This window comes from Saccopteryx leptura, chromosome 3 (assembly GCF_036850995.1).
Source record: "Saccopteryx leptura isolate mSacLep1 chromosome 3, mSacLep1_pri_phased_curated, whole genome shotgun sequence".
Classification (NCBI taxonomy): Eukaryota; Metazoa; Chordata; class Mammalia; order Chiroptera; family Emballonuridae; genus Saccopteryx; species Saccopteryx leptura.
In genome coordinates, this window is record NC_089505.1 from 26,001,696 (window position 1) to 26,023,851 (window position 22,156).

General features: G+C 41.8%; 1 protein-coding gene across 3 annotated transcripts; it reads right to left on the reverse strand.

The window, feature by feature from the left end:
• Positions 1 to 464: 464 nt before the first annotated feature.
• Positions 465 to 17,552, reverse strand: CCDC28A (coiled-coil domain containing 28A). Of its 3 annotated transcripts, none has more exons than XM_066373134.1 (6): positions 17,395 to 17,552; positions 14,596 to 14,795; positions 9,147 to 9,310; positions 7,942 to 8,096; positions 5,846 to 5,868; positions 465 to 1,020 (listed from the first exon to the last, which is right to left on the reverse strand). In XM_066373134.1, exons 2-6 carry the CDS (start codon positions 14,751 to 14,753, stop codon positions 966 to 968), a joined length of 555 nt encoding a protein of 184 aa, XP_066229231.1. In that variant the 5' UTR covers positions 14,754 to 14,795; positions 17,395 to 17,552; the 3' UTR covers positions 465 to 965. The 3 variants fall into 3 exon arrangements, with proteins under 3 accessions (XP_066229231.1, XP_066229230.1, XP_066229232.1); XM_066373133.1 differs by having other exon boundaries at positions 14,596 to 14,787; positions 17,388 to 17,552; XM_066373135.1 differs by lacking the exon at positions 17,395 to 17,552 and adding an exon at positions 17,211 to 17,311.
• Between the last annotated feature and the right edge of the window lie 4,604 nt (positions 17,553 to 22,156).

The following is a 22,156-nucleotide window of genomic DNA, read 5'->3' on the forward strand; positions in this document are numbered from 1 at the left end:
AGAGATGAATTAGATTATGCCGGAGGGTGCACAACTCTCTGAATGCACTGAAAACCACTGAATTGTGTGCACTTGAAAATGGTAACGTTATGATATATGGGTGATTTCAATTAATCTGTTTGAAGAGTAAATGAAGCTAATGTTTGCTGAACATTACTGGTGTCAGCTATTGTGCTAAGCACCTTAGTGCACACTTGACTTCCTCATAACCACCGCTAGGAGTTGGTCACCTACCTCTTCTAGATGAAAAATTAGACAAACCCGCAACTGTACACGGACACAGAGCTAAGGAGCAGAACGGGGACTCAAACCAAGGTCTAACTGGAAAACCCATGCTCCTTTCCTTACATCCCCACTGAAGGTGCACACTTGCCAGAAACACACAGAACCCCCCAGTTTAGGAGCACAGTCTACTTTTGAGAACTTTGACAGACTACAGGTTTCTTCAAAATAGACAACAGAGACAAATTTAAAATGATCACTTTATTAAAAATAGCAAATTTCACAGATACTCATTTAACATCTGGTTATCACTGGCCACTGGAAAACACACTGCGTGTGTACTGATTGTCTAGCGTAAACTGAAGCCGGGATGCCACAAAAAGCCTGTGTGTCATCAACTTGGGATCAGCAGGGGAGGTCTGTTGAGCTCAGCAAGGATGAATTCTTCAGCCCTATCAACGACACTTAGCACAATGCGATTCAAGTATAACCCTGTAAGGCAACAATAGTAAGCACAGCCGCACAACCTCTGTATCACATTTCCCGAAGAAGCCTTCACCAAGGCCTAGGCCTCCGGTACGGTGAATTACAGCAATTTACTAAACGCAGTAAGTGGAAACAATCATTGCACTTGCACTTTAATTACTTTAGTTCCTTATTGTGGAAGATGATTCTGCTACTGGATTCAGCTGGAAAAGTAAAGAATGCTGCTTTTCTTCACAAGAAAGCAACTGCATTTCATTTTAGCTGGTAGAAGTATTCGGAACATCTTGTGCATCTGCCAAATGGAGCTTCTGTCTGAATTCGTCAGTTAAGAAGATTTTCATTCTATAATAATATTTCTTTAAAATTTCTGGAAATGACACTCAGAAGCTAAGAAACAGAGGCATTAATAAAAAATAAATGTTTAAAGGGAAACTGCTTTTGCTGCTATTGAGAAATTTAGAAGTGGTTAAGATAATTGTAACTGTGGTGAAGTAATTATACTATGCCTGGAATTTGAAGACTTTCAAAAAAATCACTGATTCAAGATTATGTTTTTTTAATGCAACTAGAATCATTTTCATGGTAAGGAGCCAATTTAAGGCAACATAATCAAAATTACTGGATTAAAAATATTCACTTGAGGCCCTGGCCGGTTGGCTCAGTGGTAGAGTGTCGGCCTGGTATGCAGGAGTCCCGGGTTCGATTCCCGGCCAGGGCACACAGGAGAAGCGCCCATCTGCTTCTCCACCCCTCCCCCTCTCCTTCCTCTCTCTCTCTCTCTTCCCCTCCCACAGCCAAGGCTCCATTGGAGCAAAGTTGGCCCAGGTGCTGGGGATGACTCTGTGGCCTCTGCCTCAGGCGCTAGAATGGCACTGGTTGCAACAGAGCAATGCCCCAGATGGGCAGAGCATTGCCCCTTGGTGGGCATGCCGGGTGGACCCCGGTCGGGCGCATGCAGGAGTCTGTCTGACTGCCTCCCTGTTTCTAACTGCAGAAAAAAAAAAAATTTCACTTGAGAAGACAACACCACTTTATAATCCTTGAGAATCTTCTTGGCTCTAAAACCTTTTCTGTAATTCTCTGAATTATTCTTTAATCAAAAATAGATGGACTTCCTGCACCTATTAGTCCCTTCTCATTATCATTGCCTTTTATTTTCCTCTTCATCTAGATCAGTGGTAGTCAACCTGGTCCCTACTGCCCACTAGGGGGCGTTCCAGCTTTCATGGTGGGCGGTAATGAAGCAATCAAAATATAAATAAAAAGACAGATTTAACTATAGTAAATTATTTTATAAAGATTTATTCTGCCAAACTTAGTGAAAATCCAACATAAAGTACTTGGTAAGTAATTATTATGTGCTTTAACCTGCTGTAACTCTACTTTATAAATTTTATAAAGTAAAGTTACTTCCCTACTTTATAAATCATCATTACTGTGGAACCAGTGGGCGGTTAGAAAATGTTACTACTAACAGAGATACAAAAGTGGGCGGTAGGTATAAAAAGGTTGACTACCCCTGATCTAAATGATCTATCTATAACCTATTTTTAAAAACTTTTATTTATTGCCTGACCTGTGGTGGTGCAGTGGATAAAGCATCTACCTGGAAATGCTGAGGTTGCTGGTTCGAAACCCTGGGCTTGCCTGGTCAAGGCACATATGGGAGTTGATGCTTCCTGTTCCTCCCCACCTTCTCTCTCTGTCTCTCTCTCCTCTCTCTCTCCCTCTCTGTTGCTCTCTCTCTCCTCTCTAAAATGAATAAATAAAATTTAAAAAAACAAAAACAAACAAACAAAAAAACTTTTATTTATTAATTGATTTTAAAGAGAAAGGAAGGAAGACAGAAACACTGATTTGTTGTGATGTCATTCCACTCATTGGTTGACCCTTATGTGTCCTGACCAGGGGCCAAACCCACAACCTTGGCATAGCGGGACGATGCTCCAACCAAATCAACCAAATGAGCTACCCCAGCTACCCAGGGTACCCACTTTTCAATGCCCAATCCAAACAATGACAGGGAGACACCGAGAACTAAATGCTAGAAATCCATGTATGGGAGAGGCTGACAAAACGTACAGACATGAGCACTGCCATCAGACATTCCTGGCCAGTTGGAAGGCTGAGATTCAACACATATAAAGATTAACAAATAATGAAAAAAAAGCAGAATGCTAGTTTGAGGTACAAACAAAATGCTTTATGGAAGAGGTCAGCTTCAGTGTTCTTTGATAAGGAGAAGGGGAGGCCAGGGTCTCGGTAGGAAGTACAACCCGAACAGAGGCATAAATAAAGGTGAACACGAACACGACGTGCTCTCGGGCAGCAGAGAACCAACTTAACGGGAATAAAAACTGTAACAGGATGCACAGGCTGTGGTCAAATTACTGAGAGCCTTTAGTCTGACAGGGTAAAGAGGCTGGTAAGGATCAGGAATGGCACGAGGAAAGTGCTATTTTAGGAAGGATAATTCAGTGGCAGCATCTAAAGTCTACAGCAGCACTGCCCAGCAGAAGCAGAATGTGAACCACAGATACAGCTTTTAAAAATGTATTTTATTTATACTAATATATAAAAAATAATCATTTCAGCATGTCATTATAAAAATACTGAGATACTTTATATCCTTTTTTAATACTAAATCTTGTAACCATATTACCCTTACGACCCCTTCTAAGCCAGATTAGCCATATTCCACGTGCTCACCAGCTACGTGGCTGGTGGCGCCCATACTGGACAGTGCGGCTTGAGTTCAAATAGAATTCTGAAAGGTTATGAATCAGGTGAGGAGGATGGAGAATGAAGGAAGACGAAAAGGCAGAACCAATGATGCCTGAGAGCTAAAGTATAATTCAGAGATGGCAAGCAGTGTCATGTCCGTGGTAGGCTCAACGGCAGAAAGCCTCATGACTGATTAGCAATATCTGCTATGGTCACGAATGGAGTCTTTAAAAATTTTGGAGACTGGCCTGGCCTGTGGTGGCACAGTGGATAAAGCGTCGACCTGGAACGCTGAGGTTGCCGGTTCAAAACCCTGGGCTTGCCTGGTCAAGGCACATATGGGAGTTGATGCTTCCTGCTCCTCCCTGTTCTCTCTCTCTCTTTCCCTCTCCCCCTCTCTCTCTCCCCCCTCTCTCTAATAAAAATGAATAAATAAAAACTAAAAAAAATAAAATAAAAAACAATTTGGAGACTGAAATAACTGAGGCACGGGTGACAGAGAGGGGATGAAGAGGGGAAAATCTGAGCACAGAGAGGACAGTTATTACAGTAAGGAAACTGAAGTGGCCAGGCTTTGCTCCAGGTTGCGCAGCTGCTAACGAAGACTTGGAAGCAAGCAATCCAGAGCCCACGCTGTCACGTGCTACCACGTTGCCTTGTGTAACTGTGGCGGCTGGACTGAGGGAAGTGGTGAGACAAATCAGCCTGAACGTTTAGTAAAAACTCAGGTTAGGATAGGAGATCCTTCATGTCACGTGCCTGGAAAGAATAAAGCTTGGAACAAATATAAAGAACAAAGAACCAGGAACTACTTCTAAGAAGAACCCCCTAATTAATTCCGATCTTCCCCTGTATTTGAGCCTTTCTTAAGTGATGATGACAATGATACCTTACGTTAACATCCCCCCCCCCAGTTTATGTGGCCTCTCAGAATTTTCTATGAAATGGGGAGTATAACACCACCTACTTCTAAGAGTAGGCCCGAGTGAGACTGTGTGGTAAATCCTTCATGGGATACTTGGCAACCTGTAAGTATCCAATAAAGATCAGCTATTAACTGTGATTACTGAATCTGAATATACCTCCCTACCCCTGTTATTACTGTACAATTTAGCAATTAATAGAATATATTATAATAGTAATTACATATATATGTAAATATAAATATATATAAATACATACCTTATATATAAGTATGTGGTTTGGAAAATTTCACATACACAACATTATTTGTAGCAATTATCACATATTACAGAGGACACTGAGATGGTACACAATTTGCCCAATGTTACATTACCAAAACATGGGACCAAATTTCAAACATTAAATCCCTTGACTCTACAGTATCCTCTCTAGTACCTCATTATTTGGTTCACAAGGGATGTCTTATATCTCAAATGAAATTATTTTATAGAAAGGATTTCCTCATTGTTCTTATGTACCTCACATCGTGCCTATCACTATGTAAAAAAACCCAAAAAATACATTTTAAAAACTTCCTGAAACAACTGTTCTAAATTGAAATGTCAAAACCTGAACAGTCTACATCTACCTTGGTGATTTCATTTAAGCTAATCTTATACTACACTTTGTACACTCAATTATGAAAATGTCATTTCACAAGCTATGTAGGTATGTATTCCTTGAATGTCTCTCATTTTAAATTTTATGCATTTAAAGTACTTTATATAATAATATTAAATTAAGCATAGTATATCTGGATAGCCAACTGCCATTAAGCCTCAGGATTTATGATACAGAATAATTTATATGACAACTAGACTAAACCTTAATTCTCATAATTAAAAAATATTTTTGTTTTAAAAACAATAAAAATACAAAGTAAAGCAGAAAAAAACAGAAATGAGAAAAATTCCATTTGAAAACCAAAGGTGAAGAGATGACCCCAGTAAATAATAGATGTCTTTGTTTACTACATCTAAAGATTACATCTTTCTAAAACATGACTTGGCCCTGGCCAGTTGGCTCAGTGGATAGTGTGTTGGCCTGGCATATGGTCGTTCCGGATTCGATTCCTGGTCAAGGCACATGTGAGAAGTGACCATCTGCTTCTCTTCCCATCCTCCTTCTCCCTTTCCTCCCCTCCAGCAACCAGTGGCTCAACTGGTACGAGTGTCAGCCTGGGCACTAAGTAAAGCTTGGGTGGTCCGAGTGTGTCAGCCTCAGGTGCTAAAAATAGCTCAGTTGATTCGAGCATCAACCCAGACAGGGGTTGCAGGTGCATCCTGGTTGGGGCACATGTGGGAGGAGTCTCTCTCACTATCTCCCCTCCTCTCACTTAAGAACAAAATACCCCCTCCCCAAAAGAAACCCCCAGAAAAACAAAAACTTGACTGGGACTGTACAGAAATAACTTATAAACTTTCCACTGTTGATATTAGGCAAAGGATACATTGAAGAATTCAATTCTTCTAACTGTAACACAAAGAAATATGTTTAATTTTAATTTTTATAACTATCAATAAATATTATAACAATACATCTTTATATAAATTATTTTTCATGTAAGCTTTTTTTAAATGAAAGAGCAAAATATTAAAGAAAATCCTTAAAAAAATTCCAGACTGGGAAATACATTAATGTAAAATTATTATAAAGTAACTGTAGCAAGTATTAAGAATATCAGAAGAGAATTAAACCAGATGATAAAAACTGGAATTTTATAAGTATGCTTAAAATCATGCATAACTGTAATCATCTCTAATAACAGTTTTTAAAAGAAATAAAGTTGCCATTTTAATGATCAAAATCTTTAAAACCTTTATGGATTACAAAAAGATTTCACGTGACATTCAGTTTTTAGTATGAGGTAGAATTAATCACCACTAGAGGGAAAAATCTGAGTTACAGAAATGTTAAATTGCTCAAAGTTACAAATGCAGACTAACAAGGATTTCTGGTTTCAAAATTGGTGTTATTTTCAGCATACCACAGTCTCTCTCCTAAATGTACTACAAAATAAGCTTATATTTGTTAAGAGAACGAGTAAAAGGAAATAGTTGCAATGCTGAACACAGCAGGCTTGAGATAGGAAGTAGAGGCTTGGCCTTTTTCAAGCATGGCATGTAACTTCCCTCACATACACTTCTCCAACAGAGAAAAGCAGTAGCATGTCACTGGTGACTATGGAAACTGGTCCGAAACTAAAGGACATGGAATTCAATTTTTATTCCAAAAAAGATTTAAAGAAGCAAATTTAGTTAACACTTCTCAGTATAAGAATCACAGGTGGTGTTATGGGGCTAAATTATGTCCTCCCAAAATTCGTGGTTGAGTCCTATCCCCTCCCTGGTACCTTAGAATATGAGAGACTCTGGAGATAGGGTCTTTAAAGAGGTAATTCAGTTAAAATGCGGTACCTAGGGTGGGCCCCGATCCAGTATGACAAGAGGAAGAAATCTGGACATAGGCAGCCATGCACAGAGGGAGAATGCCATGTGAACGTGAAGATGGCCGCCCACAAGCCAAGGGGAGAGGCCGCAGAAGAAACCGACCCTGGCAACACCTCACCTTCAACTCTGAGCCTTCAGAACTGTGACAAAATAAATTTCTGTTGTTTAAGCCAGTGGTCTCCAACCTTTTTTGGTTTAATGTCAGAAAATATTTTCACGGACTGGCCTTTAGGGTGGGACGGATAAATGTATCACGTGACCGAGACAAGCGTCAAGAGTGAGTCTTAGACGGATGTAACAGAGGGAATCGGGTCATTTTTAAAAAAATAAAACATCATTCAGACTTAAATATAAATAAAATGGAAATAATGTAAGTTATTTATTCTTTCTCTGCAGATCGGTACCAAATGGCCTATGGACCTGTACCGGTCCACGGCCCAGGGGTTGGGGACCACTGGCTTAAGCCACCCAGTCTGCAGTTCTTTGTTATGACAAATCTAGCAAACCAGTATACATGGAACTGTATTAAATTACCATAAATACCAGACATAATTCTGTATTTAAAAATAAGTAACCACCCAAATAAATAATGTAATATGTATTAATCATGTCAGGAATTTTTTATATCCCAACTTCTAGATCTTAAGATCTTATTTATCATATATGTACAGACACTAATATTTTGTTTTAGGATTTGCTAGCATTCTCAGAATATATGCATAATATCTTTGGACTATATTTCTTTTTTTTTAAAAAAAGAGTAAAATACAACATGAATAAAACCTGAAAACATGACATTAAATGAAAGAAGCCCAACAAAAAGCCACATGTTGTGTGATCCCACTATATGAAATGTCCAGTATAGGCAAGTTCACAGAGACAGAAAGTAGATCAGTGGTTGCCGGGGGCCGGGGGGAGGGGAAAATGGAGTTTCTTTTTGGAGTGATGAAAATGTTCAGAACTTACAGAGAGGTGATGTGTACACACTGTCAATATACTAAAAACCACTGAATTGTGTACTTTAAAACAGTTAAAACAAGACATTTGATCTCAATAAAGGTATTTATTAAGAATAGAGAAAAGGAACTATACTCACATCAGACAGAAGCCGATCCAGATTAGAGTCACTAGCTGTTTTTCTCTTCTCCTCAGGAAGTTCCTCTAACTCCCCATAGAGCTCCAAATTCAGGCGAGCTAGTTTCTCCTGCATTCCCCGAACGTGTTCCATCTGTTCAATGGAACATTCGTTTCCTGGGGGAACATTCCAGAACATTAGTAAAGATTTAGATAGTTCAAACTAACTGCCTAGGGGAAATACTTTTAAACTATAGGTGCTGCAAAAGAAATTGATTATCTTCTTTTGTAAATTAATCTGTTAATGATTGCCTATTTTCTGGATATAATAAATCACATATCTGATCAGAAAAACAATCTAAGAAATGATTGTATGCACTAAACAAATCAGATAGGAAAGCTTTAAAAAAAATTATCCCTTAGATAAAAAAGATTTTTTTTTCAATAGTAATATATATAAGAAGCAAGAGCATCATCTAATCCAAGGGTAGTCAACCTTTTTATACCTACCGTCCACTTTTGTATCTCTGTTAGTAATAAAATTTTCTAACCGCCCACCGGTTCCACAGTCATGGTGATTTATAAAGTAGGGAAGTAACTTTATAAATTTTATAAAGCAGAGTTACAGCAAGTTAAAGCATATAATAATAATTACTTACCAAGTACTTTATGTTAGATTTTCATTAAGTTTGGCAGAATAAATCTTTATAAAACAACTTACTATAGTTAAATCTATCTTTTTATTTATACTTTGGTTGCTCTGCTACCACCCACCATGAAAGCTGCAATGCCCACTAGTGGGCGGTAGGGACCAGATTGACTACCACTGATCTAATCAATCATCCCCAATTTAGCAACTGTCATTTGAATGAAGTGATCCAATATTTTATAATAATCTCAATGAAATTAAGAGTCATATTAGGGACTTCAAGCACAAATCATTTGCAATCAATTATGTATTCTTTTAAGAAATATATATGAAAATATTTGTGAGGCATGTAGAATATTATGAAGCATGAAAAGCACAATGTAATATTTTCAATTGTATAGACAGTAGTACAACTTAATTGATAAATAAAACCTAAGATGATTGCATTTTATATCTCTGGACTCTTTTTCCTTTAAACAAAATAAAATGACACTTTTAAAAGGAATAGCAAAATCCATGCAGAAAATAGGATGTAAACATCTTGAAAAGAAAAATGGTAAATACAAACATCTGCTTACCAAACGCCTGAAGTCTTCCCGAGTGGAAATCATTCAAGAGGCTGAGAAGGCCCTTCTCCATCTCCTGGACGTCCGAGACGTCGGTGAGAAAGGAGTGCTGGATCGGAGTCGACTGGGCGCCTTTCCCTTCTCCACCCTGAGGCTTCGCCTTTTCTTTCACCACTCTGCAAATAAGATGCAATGAAAACGTAATTGCATGTAACTGTCTTCAAAAAGAGACTGCCTGAACAGGCGGTGGCGCAGTGGATAGAGCGTCGGACTGGGATGCGGAGGACCCAGGTTCGAGACCCCGAGGTCGTCAGCTTGAGCGCGGGCTCATCTGGTTTGAGCAAAGCTCACCAGCTTGGACCCAAGGTCGCTGGCTTGAGCAAGGAGTTACTCGGTCTTCTGTAGCCCCACAGTCAAGGCACATATGAGAAAGCAATCAATGAACAACTAAGGTGTCACAACGAAAAACTAAACTAATGATTGATGCTTCTCATCTCTCTCTTCCTCTCTTCTCAATCTTTTTTTTTTTTTCTTTTTGTATTTTTCTGAAGCTGGAAACGGGGAGAAACAGTCAGACAGACTCCCGCATGCGCCCGACCGGGATCCACCCAGCACGCCCACCAGGGGCGATGCTCTGCCCACCTGGGGGCGATGCTCTGCCCCTCCAGGGCATCGCTCTGCCGAGACCAGAGCCACTCCAGCGCCTGGGGCAGCGGCCAAGGAGCCATCCCCAGCGCCCGGGCCATCTTTGCTCCAATGGAGCCTTGGCTGCGGGAGGGGAAGAGAGAGACAGAAAGGAAGGAGAGGGGGAGGGGCGGAGAAGCAGATGGGTGCTTCTCCTATGTGCCCTGGCCGGGAATCGAACCCGGGTCCCCCGCACGCCAGGCTGACGCTCTACCGCTGAGCCAACCGGCCAGGGCCTCTCTCTTCCTCTCTGTCCCTATCTATCCCTCTCTCTGACTCTCTCTCTGTCTCTGAAAAAAAAAAAAGATGATTATTTGCAGACTGTTCTAGATTAAGCAAAATTAGTAAAATGAATGGGATTTCCCTTAAAAAGAAGAAGTCAGGCCCTGGCTGGTTTGCTTAGTGGATAGAGTGTTGGCCCCACATGTGGATGTACCAGGTTTGATACCTGGCCAGGGCACACAAGAAGCAACAATCTGCTTCCTCCCCCCTCCCTCTCCTCCTTCTCTGTTTCTTCCCCTTCCACAGCTACTGGCTCCAATGGTTTGAGCATCGGCACCAGGCGCTGAGAATGACTCAGTTCATTTGAGAACTGGCCCCAGATGGGGGTTGCCGGGTTGATCCCAGTCAGGGTGTATGTGGGAGTCTATCTGCCCTCCTCTCACTTTAAAAAAAAAACAATAATAAATAAATAAAAACAAATGCAATACTAGATAAAACCAGTAATTTCAAGCCAGAAACCAAAGAACAGGCTGTGAAAAGTCTCAAACAAATGTATAAAATAGAACTACAAAGGTATATAAAAAGTTTGGTCAGTTATATATCATAATATCTAATTCTTTCGACTACAAAATATTGAAAAATTATATTTTTACGATCCCACGTTTCATATTTTATTCCTCAGTAAACATGTACACCTTTCCCTTCTAAACCTGACCCTGTTCGTTTCTTGAACAAGTGGTTATGGAGCCCGTACTCTGTAGCTGACACTATGCCAGCCACAGCTTATGAAGATGCACAGGACGTCAGGCATTGCACAGAGTGCCCAGACTAGGAGAAAGGAAGACATAAATTCACAATCACCATATGATGGAGTACTAAAAAACGGTTATATTTTAAAGATCTTATTTATTGACTTGAGAGAGAGAGAGAAATGGGTGGGGGAGGAGCAGGAAGCATCAACTCGTAGTTGCTTTTCATATGTGCCTTGCTTGACTTGGCAAGCCGGGGCTTTGAACAGGCGATGTCAGTATTCCAGGTCAATGCTTTTCCCACTGTGCCACCACAGGTCAGGCTAAAAGCCTGCTATTAGCCACTCCTCCTCCAACTTGCTAAGACCCCCACATGCAGTCATGAAGTCCTATGATTATAACCATAGATATACGTTATCTCTAATCTGTCTAGTTCTCTTTTCCTCTGCCACTGAGCTGTCTCATGACTGAGCTACTCTAACACCTTTCCGATTGGTTTGCCTGTCTCTGTGTGTTGTCTCTGTTCCTCTTTCCTCCTCACAGTGCAGCCAAGTCAATTTTTTAAAAAAAGTAAAATCAGATCATATAATTTCCTTAATTCAAACCCTTCAGTAGCTTTGCACTGCCTGCGGGATAAAGCCCTATAGCTTTAAGAAACCCTATCCTCTCTTGTCTATGCTCTATACCAGGGGTCTCCAACCTTTTTTGGGCCACGGTCCGGTTTAATGTCAGAAAATATTTTCACGGACCAGCCTTTAGGGTGGGATGGATAAATGCACAAAATATAATTACGCGACTGGCGTAAAAACTGGTATTTTAAAATATAATTGTCGAACTTACGAGATAAGGGTCAAGAGTGAGTCTTAGATGGATGTAACAGAGGGAATCTGGTCATTTTTTAAAACTAAAACATCGTTCAGACTTAAATATAAATAAAACGGAAATAATGTAAGTTACTTATTCTGTTTCTGTGGACCGGTACCGGTCCGCGGCCCGGGGGTTGGGGACCACTGCTCTACAAATTCTGAATCTTTTTTGCTTCCTAGAATTCCATTCTCTTGCTTCACTACCTGCTAATCCTCTGCCTACAACAGCATTCATCTCTTTACTGCCATCTTTGTCAGGCTACCTCCCACACATCCTTCAAGGCTCCAGTAGAATGCTATTTCCTCAGGAAGGTCTTTTTAGAAGTCCTAGACTAGATTCGTTCCTATTACACATATCTAGGATATACTGAGTCTCAAACACTTGCGTGATGGTGCTATACGCACCGTAGTTATGGTAACAGAGAAAGAGTTCTTCACTCAGTCTAGGGGCAGCCAGAGAAAAGTTTAAAGATGATATGTGAGTGGAGCCTTAAAGAATAAGTAGGAGTTCCCCAGGCAAAAAAAATAAAGAAAGAAGGGGATATATATTATCTGTATAACCCCAACAGGTATTATGGATCCTGACATACACATATATTCAGTACTCAATTTCTTTGTTCCCAGGTCGACGCTTTATCCACTGCGCCACCACAGGTCAGGCCAGTACTCAATTTCTTTGTAATGTTGCATGAAGATATCTTTTCTACAAGTATACCCACCACAATAAAGATAAGAGGAACAGACTACATAGCAAGAAACTAATACTCTTGGCCTTTTCCGGTTGGCTCAGTGGTAGAGTGTCAGCCCGGTGAGTGGATGTCCATGGTTCAATTCCCGGCCAAGGCACACAGGAGAAACGCCCATCTGCTTCTCCATCCTTCCCCCTCTTCTTTATCTCTCTCCTCCCCTCCCACAGCCAAGGCTCCATTGGAGCAAAATTGGCCTGGATGCTGAGGATGGCTCCATGGCCTCTGCCTCAGGTGCTAGAATGGCTCTGGTTGCAATGGAGCAACGCCCCAGAGGGGCAGAGCATCGCCCCCTAGTGGGCATACCCAGTGGATCCTGGTCAGGTGCATGTGGAAGTCTATTTCTCTGCTTCCCTGCTTCTCATTCAGAAAAATAAAAAATAAAGAAACTACTACTTTTAACAAGAAAGCAACTTAGAACACACAGGCTGCTGACAGTAGGAAACAGCTCTGCACAAAGCAAGCTCTGTATCTTATGTACATATTAGGTTTAATGGTATTTAGTACCTTGCCACTCAAAGTTCTAAGACCCATAGCATCAACATCACCTGTGAGCTTATTAGTATCTGAAGCCCTATCCCAGATTAATTTATTTGAAATCTGCATTTTAAAAAGATTCCTGAGACATCCACATTCACATTAAAATCTGAAGGTTTTAGTACATCACATGTATACCTTTTCTTTCACATTAGAAGTTTATCTAAAAAGTAAATGAAAAGCTGTTTATTTCTACTTCAGTGTTTCTTGTTTGTTTTTTTGAGAGAGGCAGGGAGAGAGCCAGGAACATCAAGCTGCTCCCGTATGCGCCCTGACTGAGGAATTAAACCCACAACCTTGTCGTTTTGGGACAATGCTCTTAACGGATGGAGCTAACTGGACAGGGCAACTTCAATGTTTTTGATCGGGCCATATTGTCTCATTTTATATTAAAATAATTCAACAATAAAAAAGCACTCATTGAAAGTCCAGTAGGGGCAAAGCCCCACTGTAAGTACTGTCTGACAAAAAGGATTATCAATCTAGTCCCCGTCACGAGGAAGCTTACATTCTACAAGAGGGTAGAGAAATGTAAGCACAAGGTAGAAAGGACAATGAGATATAAACAAACTGCTGTAAGAATTTAGAAAAAGGAGTGATTACCTTTAAAATCTCTTGGCTTTCTTTTGTCAACAACCCTAACCAAAATTTGACTGTAAATTAAACTCCAGAAGGAAAACCCCTTTCCAATCTGATAATTTATTCAAAGCAAACCCTAGTAACTCTTGCTGTTTGTCCTTTAATCCTTATTGGAATGTACCCTTTATCCTTACTGGCTGTGTCCCTTTTGTGTCCTCAGAGTGTGAGACCATCCTCAAGGAGAGAACCTCATTTCTTCTTTTGTGGGGACCCAACAGCTCCAGAGTGCCACAGCCATCACTTCCTTACCTGACTCTCCACGATGCGCTCGCAATCGGAAGGAAGTTTATTTCATCATAATTAGAAAGAGAATTATGGTTATGGACTGCTTTTTCTCTAGAAAATGTTATCCTGCTTTCCAAATATTTAATTCTACAAAACATTCACACTTCTGCAACAGTAATCTGTAACACATTTAAACTTGGCATTCCTGTTTCCTTTAGCGCATGAAGACAAATGATGCTCACCAAATATTAATGATTACTTCCAGGGGATGAAATTTCAGTGTTTTAAACCACTGCTTTCAATTCTTCCCGTGTTTGAATTTTTATAATACATAAAATAATTCCTGCCAAAACAATGAAACTATACTTTCTAAAAAATAAAAACTACCGCCTGACCAGGCAGTGGCACAGTGGATAGAGCGTCGGACTGGAATGCGGAGGACCCAGGTTCAAGACCCCAAGGTCACCAGCTTGAGCGTGGGCTCATCTGGTTTGAGCACAGCTCACCAGCTTGGACCCAAGGTCACTGGCTCGAGCAAGGGGTTACTCAGTCTGCTGAAGGCCCTTGGTCAAGCACATATGAGAAAGCAATCAATGAACAACTAAGGTTTCGCAACGAAACACTGATGCTTGATACTTCTCATCTCTCCGTTCCTGCCTGTCTGCCTCTATCTATCCCTCTCTCTGACTCTCTCTCTGTCCCTGTAAAAAGAAAAAAAAAAAAAAAGAATGACAGGATTCAGTATTTACTTTAATAGCATTTTGCTGTGATAATATGAAAGAAAAATATTTACCTTTTTAACTTTGGTCGCTGTGACGTTGACTGCGATGCAGGATTTGAAAACCCTGTGCTTTTACTAACTGGAATGGCATTTTTTTTGGCATTAGCAACCTGAGTAGAGTGCGCACTAAAAGACTTAGGACTCCTCCTCTTCACCTTCCGCTCCTCCATTTCTTTTAGTTCCTTATTGTACAAAAGCCAGCTTCTTATGACCTAAAGAAATAAAGCAAAATTATACATGTATGTTATATTATATGCCAAAATGAAAAAGGCTCAAACACCCACCTCATAGGCAGAAAGATAAAAAATTTCAGAGGTTGCCTGACCAGGCCGTAGCACAGTGGATAGAGCGTCTGACTAGGATGCCGAGGACTCAGGTTCGAGACCCCAAGGTTGCCAGCTTGAGCGCGGGCTCATCTGGTTAGAGCAAAAGCTCACCAGCTTAGACCCAAGGTCTCTGGCTTGAACAAGGGGTTATTCCATCTGCTGAAGGCCCGTAGTCAAGGCACATATGAGAAAGCAATCAATGAACAACTAAGGTGTCACAATGTGCAACGAAAGCTAATGATTGATGCTTCTCATCTCTCCGTTCCTGTCTGTCCCTGTCTATACCTTTCTCTGACTCTCTCTCTGTCTCTGTAAAAAATAAATAAATAAATAAATAAATAAAATAAATAAATTTCAGAGGTTGTTAGAGAAAGTTAGAATAAGAATGTCTTAAATTTAATCTATTGACTTGTACACAGAAGCCCTAAACCAAATTGTCAATTTTTTTCCACCATTTTCTTTATTCACTCATCCCACAAATATTAACTCTTTTCCAACTGCTTGGCATTATTCTGGGCATTGGGGAGATGGCACTGAACAAGACAAAGTCCTTGCCCTCAAAAAGCCTACATTATCGAAGGGGAACAACACATTAAAAAACAAAACACATGGTATTCCCAGTCTGACTCAAGTGTCAGGTGGCCTTTAGGCCCCCCCTCCCTTTTTTTTCTGTATTTTTCTGAAGCTGGAAACGGGGAGAGACAGTCAGACAGACTCCCGCATGCGCCCGAACGGGATCCACCCGGCACGCCCACCAGGGGGTGATGCTCTGCCCACCAGGGGGCGATGCTCTGCCCCTCCAGGGCGTCGCTCTGTTGCCACCAGAGCCACTCTAGCGCCTGGGGCAGAGGCCGAGGAGCCATCCCCAGCGCCCGGGCCATCTTTGCTCCAGTGGAGCCTCGACTGCGGGAGGGGAAGAGAGAGACAGAGAGGAAGGAGAGGGGGAGGGGTGGAGAAGCAGATGGGCGCTTCTCCTGTGTGCCCTGGCCGGGAATCGAACCCGGGGCTTCTGCACACCAGGCCGACGCTCTACCACTGAGCAAACCGGCCAGGGCCTAGGTCTCCCTTTTAAAATGTATTCTTAGAAGAACCAACAAGATTCAAATAGACGTATAATTGACAGGGTATCTGCATTATAACTAGTGACTAGATTCCTTATTTCAATTACCAAGCAGAAACTGTGTTTGCCTAGGGATAATACCGATTCTAATTCTTTCACCAAGTGAAGTTATGTAAAATTAAACTTATTCTGTAACTTTTAAAATATACTTTACCTACTTCCATGGAAACATGAAACTACTATGTTTAATTTTGCTAACATCAAAGGTGTTCCACTATGAAGTTACAGCTGGCCCCACTAGAGAGAGTACACGTAAGGTCTTCTGATTATCCAATACTTTTCTTTTACTTTATACTGTATATTAACCAGCTTTATTTTCCTAAGTCATCCATTTAAAAATATTCCCCTATGTTTCCTTTGTATTTACCCATAATATTAAATTCTTAATTATATTGCTTCATATATCTTAGGATGACAAATTTAGAGGCCATTTACCTGATCAGATCGTAAAATGCTTTAGGAGCATCAGGCCATTTTTCGTTTGTTGAGTTGCATTTAATCATGCTATGACTGTTCAAAAAGATTCAAATCCACTGACATCACTCCTATAATAATTAATTGAGAATTATAATAAAAACAGGTATTTTGCCATTGTCTGGAATCCAGTGTCCCTAGCACTGGAATTTAAATCACGGAGCTCAGGTGGCTCAGGCTGACTCTTTAGACGCTCATAATTGGAGCTACCACGCCTCCAAAGGCAAGGTTTTAAAGGAAAGACTCTAGGGCCAAGTCTCTAATCCCAGCTACTAAGTGAAAATCCCGACATCTTGGCTAGAGATTGTTCCTTTAAAGAAGCATTTTGAGTAACAGAACAGACATGTTGGCGTAGTTTCAGCATGCAAAACAAATTAAATGGAACTTTAAAAAACTAAACAGACATGATGGGATTTAAGTTCTCCAAAGTGGCAAGGAGCTGTATAAAATTATGATACATATAAACACACTGGCTTCTGAATTTAATGCTGATACACATTTGGTGAAGCTAGAAAAAGACGGAAACCTCAGGAAGTACAGCAATGCAAATAAACCAACAGTGGTCTAAACTAAGAGAAGCTAAAAATTTATCCGTTTTTCGAAGGTAACATCTCCTTTGTCACGAGAGCACTGAAATCCTTCTTGAATACCAAGAAGCAAGAAACCCTTTAGAAAAGGCCTTCGTTAAGAGCTGGTAATTTACTCACACTGGTTTTCAGAGACAGGAACCCACCGCCTCCAAGCAGGACCACTAGGAGTCCCTCTTGACTTCACTTCAGTCCGCTTCCCCAATCTACCCACCCTTCACTGCCGGGGAACCAGCTGAGCCAGAGAGGGTGCTGGGAGGGGCCTGAAGAGGGACGTCGTGTAAGCCTTTGCTACACTTCATACCTGAGAAAGGAGGGGATCCGGTCCTCTTCCTCCACCTGCGAAGACGCGGGAGCCCAAAAGCCACTGCCGCAGCTGCAGCCGCTGAAGCTACTGCTGCAGCTTGAGCCGGGATCCCATCCCGGACCCCGCGCCGTCACAGCGCCCTTTGTTTACGGAAGTGACGTAAGGAGGCGGGGTCTCCGTGCACCAGGCGGGAACCTCGCCTCTTCCGGCCGTACCAGTCCCGCGCGGGTGTCCGCCCTCAACACCGCGTTGCCTCGCCTGGACACCCTTCAGCCGTACCATCGGCGGGTGGGGAAAGGAGGACACACTGCTGGGTTTTCATTTTGGGTTCCGTGACCTAAAAGCAGGGAAGGATTAGGGGTGGCAGTGGAGGCAGGAACGAGAAAGATAGTAACCTTTCCGGAAGCTGCCCCGCCCCCTCGGTGCGTGTGGGCTTCTACGCACTACAGTTCCCAGCGTGCTCGTCGAGCAAGTTCGGAGGTGGAGCCAGAGTGTCGCCATAGCAACCGTTTCTGGATTGTTTCCAATACATCGTCGGGACCTGGCAAGGTAAACCAAGTTGTACTTGAAAGGCAGCGTGACAAACTGTGATGCTGAGCTTAATAAGGCCCTAAATGCGATTCTGTTACTATTATTAATAGCTACTCTTTTCAGGCACTGGACTTACGTTTTCGCTAAACGTCACTAACAGTTTTGTGGGGTGGGTGTTATAATTCCCGTTTTAGAAAAGAGGACTCTTAACACTCAGAAAGGCTGAAAAATCCACGCCTCTGTCGCCAGGTTTTCCAGTCCACAGCCTGGCTCTGTGGAAGGAATTGCGATTTGAGAGAGATGGAACTGCCCTGAATGAGGGCAGAGAAGTTTCATTTCCTAGTTTGGACAGCCTTCCCGTACAGGGTTGGGCGGGGTGGGGGTTCAAACTCCGTTAGGTTGAGGAGACTTAGGAGAGCACCACACTTTTTCACATTTGCTAATGAGAAAATGGGAAACTGAATCTAGAGATTATAGCAATGTCAGGGAGGCAGAGCAATGACGAGCCCAGTTATCCGTATTTTAAGATTCTGAAATGTTTTAAAAAGAATAACAGAAAAAACAGTCATGAACCCACTATCCAGAATGAGTGAATGTTACATTTTGTTGTTTTATATTTTTAAATAAAATAAATGGAACCTTACAGATAAAGCAGTAGCCACCTACTTACCTTCTGAGAGGCAACCATGATCTTAAATTTGATATGTATTTTCTGATCGAAGTTTCATATGCTCTCGCTATTACTATGTATTTCTAAACAATATAGAGAATGACTTTGGGCTTTCGAAGTTTTACATGAATGCTGTTATATTTTGTGTATTGATCTAAAACTTAACTTTTTCATACAATTCTGTGTTTTGGAAATCTACACCAGGGGTCCCCAAACTGAGACCCGCTGAGGCCATTTATCCTGCCCGTCACACTTTTGGAAGGGGCACCTCTTTCATTGGTGATCAGTGAGAGGAGCATAGTTCCCATTGAAATACTGGTCAGTTTGTTGATTTAAATTTACTTGTTCTTTATTTTAAATATTGTATTTGTTCCTGTTTTGTTATTTTACTTTAAAATAAGATATGTGCAGTGTGCATAGGGATTTGTTCATAGTTTTTTTTTTATAGTCCGGCCCTCCAATGGTCTGAGGGACAGTGAACTGGCCCCCTGTGTAAAAAGTTTGAGGACCCCTGATCTATACACACACACATACACACACACACCCCTAGACTTCATTGAACTAGTATTAAGTAATTTTGCTGCAAATTATTATTTTTTAATATATATATATATATTTTTCATGTTAGAGAAGAGAGAGAGAGAGAGAGAGAGAGAGAGAGAAGGGGGGAGGAGCAGAAAGCATCAACTCCCATATGTGCCTTGACCAGGCAAGCCCAGGGTTTTGAACCAGCGACCTCAGCGTTCCAGGTCGATGCTTGATCCACTGCGCCACCACAGGCCAGGCGCTACAAATTATTTTAATAGGAATTTTTATAGTGGTGGATATTTAGGCTATTTCTTTTTTTTTTTTAATTTTATTATTTATTTTTTTTTGCATTTTTCTGAAGCTGAAAACAGGGAGAGACAGTCAGACAGACTCCCGCATGCGCCCGACCGGGATCCACCCAGCACGCCCACCATGGGGCGACGCTCTGCCCACCAGGGGGTGATGCTCTGCCCATCCTGGGCGTCGCCATGTTGCGACCAGAGCCACTCTAGCGCCTGGGGCAGAGGCCACAGAGCCATCCCCAGTGCCCGGGCCATCTTTGCTCCAATGGAGCCTTGGCTGCGGGAGGGGAAGAGGGAGACAGAGAGGAAGGCGCAGGCGCGCGGCGGAGGGGTGGAGAAGCAAATGGGCGCTTCTCCTGTGTGCCCTGGCCGGGAATCGAACCCGGGTCCTCCGCACGCTAGGCCGATGCTCTACCACTGAGCCAACCGGCCAGGGCCAGGCTATTTCTTATTTTTCACTATTACAAACAATGTGGTAGGATACAATTTTCCCATTACCTTTTCTCGAAACTAATCTTGTCTCCTAACTAATCTGTGAATTGCCTTATTTGTATAAGTATAGCTTGCAAACTGGCGATTTACATGCTATTTTAATATTTTTCACATTGGTTGCTAACAGTTAAAATTAGAGGAATAAAAAAATGAATGTCATCCCATCCATTTGGCATCCCAGTAATAATGGGAAGCTCTGCCCACACTGTATCTGCACCGTAGCTTGGCAACAACAGTTCAAGCTGAAGAGCAGCTGCCTCCTTTAGATCAGTTCCAGTTATCTCTAGTTTTTCCCTAAATTGCTCTACCGTTAGGCCCCATCGAACCCTGTGGTATTTGAGTTTGCAGCCCCCAATATAAAGTAGGGACACAAGAAAGAACCTTCAAAATGTACATATTTCAGGTATTCACAGTTCTGTATTGAGCCCCAATGAGAGACCAGACACTCTCATAGGAGTTCAGGAGGCATCCACAAACAAGATGGATAAGAACCTTACAGCTAGCGATCTTATATTCTTGATGAAGTAGATGAACAATAAATTAGTAAACAAATAAAACAGTTTCATTTAGTGATAAGTGCCTGAGTGAAATAACAGCTTAAGGTCCTAGGGATTTGTTGTAAGGGATGGGGTACTGAAGAGGGTGTGTCAGGGAAGGCCTTCATGAAAGGGGAACTCTGGGGGTTGAGCTATGAGTGAAAGATAGGAGCCAGCCATGGAATGATCTAGGGGTAGAGCATTCTTTGGCAAAATAGGGCTCAACCATAGGTCTTCAGGCACAAATGGATTTGGCAGGTTTGCGGAAGCAAGAGGTTGGTATGGCTGGATTGTGTTGACTTAGGGACAGTGTGGCATGAGATTGTCACAGAGGCACAATTTCAAGTGTGATTTTCTTTACTTGAAATCCAGAGTGCTTCCCGAAAGAATTTTTGTTCTTTGAGATTTACTAGATTTTTTTTTCTCAACACCATTCCTCCTTTGGATTAACTGTTAAATGCACAGCTTGTGTTAATTAATCAGATGCTTTCTTTCCAAGGATGATGTTTAGAGAATAAGAGCTTTGATCGACAAGACTTTTGCCCTCCGTGCTAACATACTGTTGCGTAGGTAGGCAGGGAGGAACACCGCTGTGAATCTGCTGGCAGTGATGGTGATACAAATGTGTACATTCACAGGCTTTAGACCTTCTAAGCCAGAATCTCTTGGAGACCCAGGAATCTCTATCTTTTAAAATATGTTTTTTCTTATAGATAATTTTAAACATATTCCAAAGAAGACAGAATAGTATATTAAACCCCCCAGTACCCATCCATCCATCCATTGACTCATGGCCAATTATGTTTCACTTAAACCCTTCTCCCACCATTCCCCCATCTACATTGAAGCAAATCCCAGAAATCATTTCATCTATAATATTTCAGTATAGAGTGTGAAAGATAGAAAAAATTAGAGAGATAAAAAAGTTAACCATGGCCCTGGCCAGTTGGCTCAGTGGTAGAGCGTTGGCCTGGTGTGCAGGAGTCCCGGGTTCGATTCCCGGCCAGGGCACACAGGAGAAGCGCCCATCTGCTTCTCCACCCCCCCTCCTTCCTCTCTGTCTCTCTCTTCCCCTCCCGCAGCCAAGGCTCCATTGGAGCAAAGTTGGCCTGGGCGCTGAGGATGGCTCCATGGCCTCTGCCTCAGGCACTGGAATGGCCCTGGTTGCAACAGAGCAACGCCCCAGATGGGCAGGGCATCACCCCCTGGTGGGCATACTGGGTGGATCCCGGTTGGGCGCATACGGGAGTCTGTCTGACTGCCTCCCCGTTTCCAACTTCAGAAAAATACAAAAAAATTAAAAAAAAAAAAAAAAGTTAACTGCTACGTCACTGTAATTCCTAGAACAGTAATAATAACTTAATACAGAATGGGACAAAAGTAATGCTTTCCATATGAACAACTGTAAACCTACGTTTTCCCTACCCTATCTTATTAAATATCCAGTCAGTGTTGAAATTTCCAATATCATGGTAAGTATCACAATTTTTTTCACATTTCATTTGAATCATAAAAGCTTTTCTCATTAAGATTCTCAGGTGGTCAATGGGTTTGGAAGCCACTGTATGTCCTCATTTGTTAAGCTACAAACATGCGTTGTTCTTTCCCTTGAGAAGGTGACACTCTAAAGAAGGCAGGTATCTCCACCCAAAGCAAGTAGCTACTCTACCTTGGTGCTTGTAAAACAGCCGTCTCCTAGT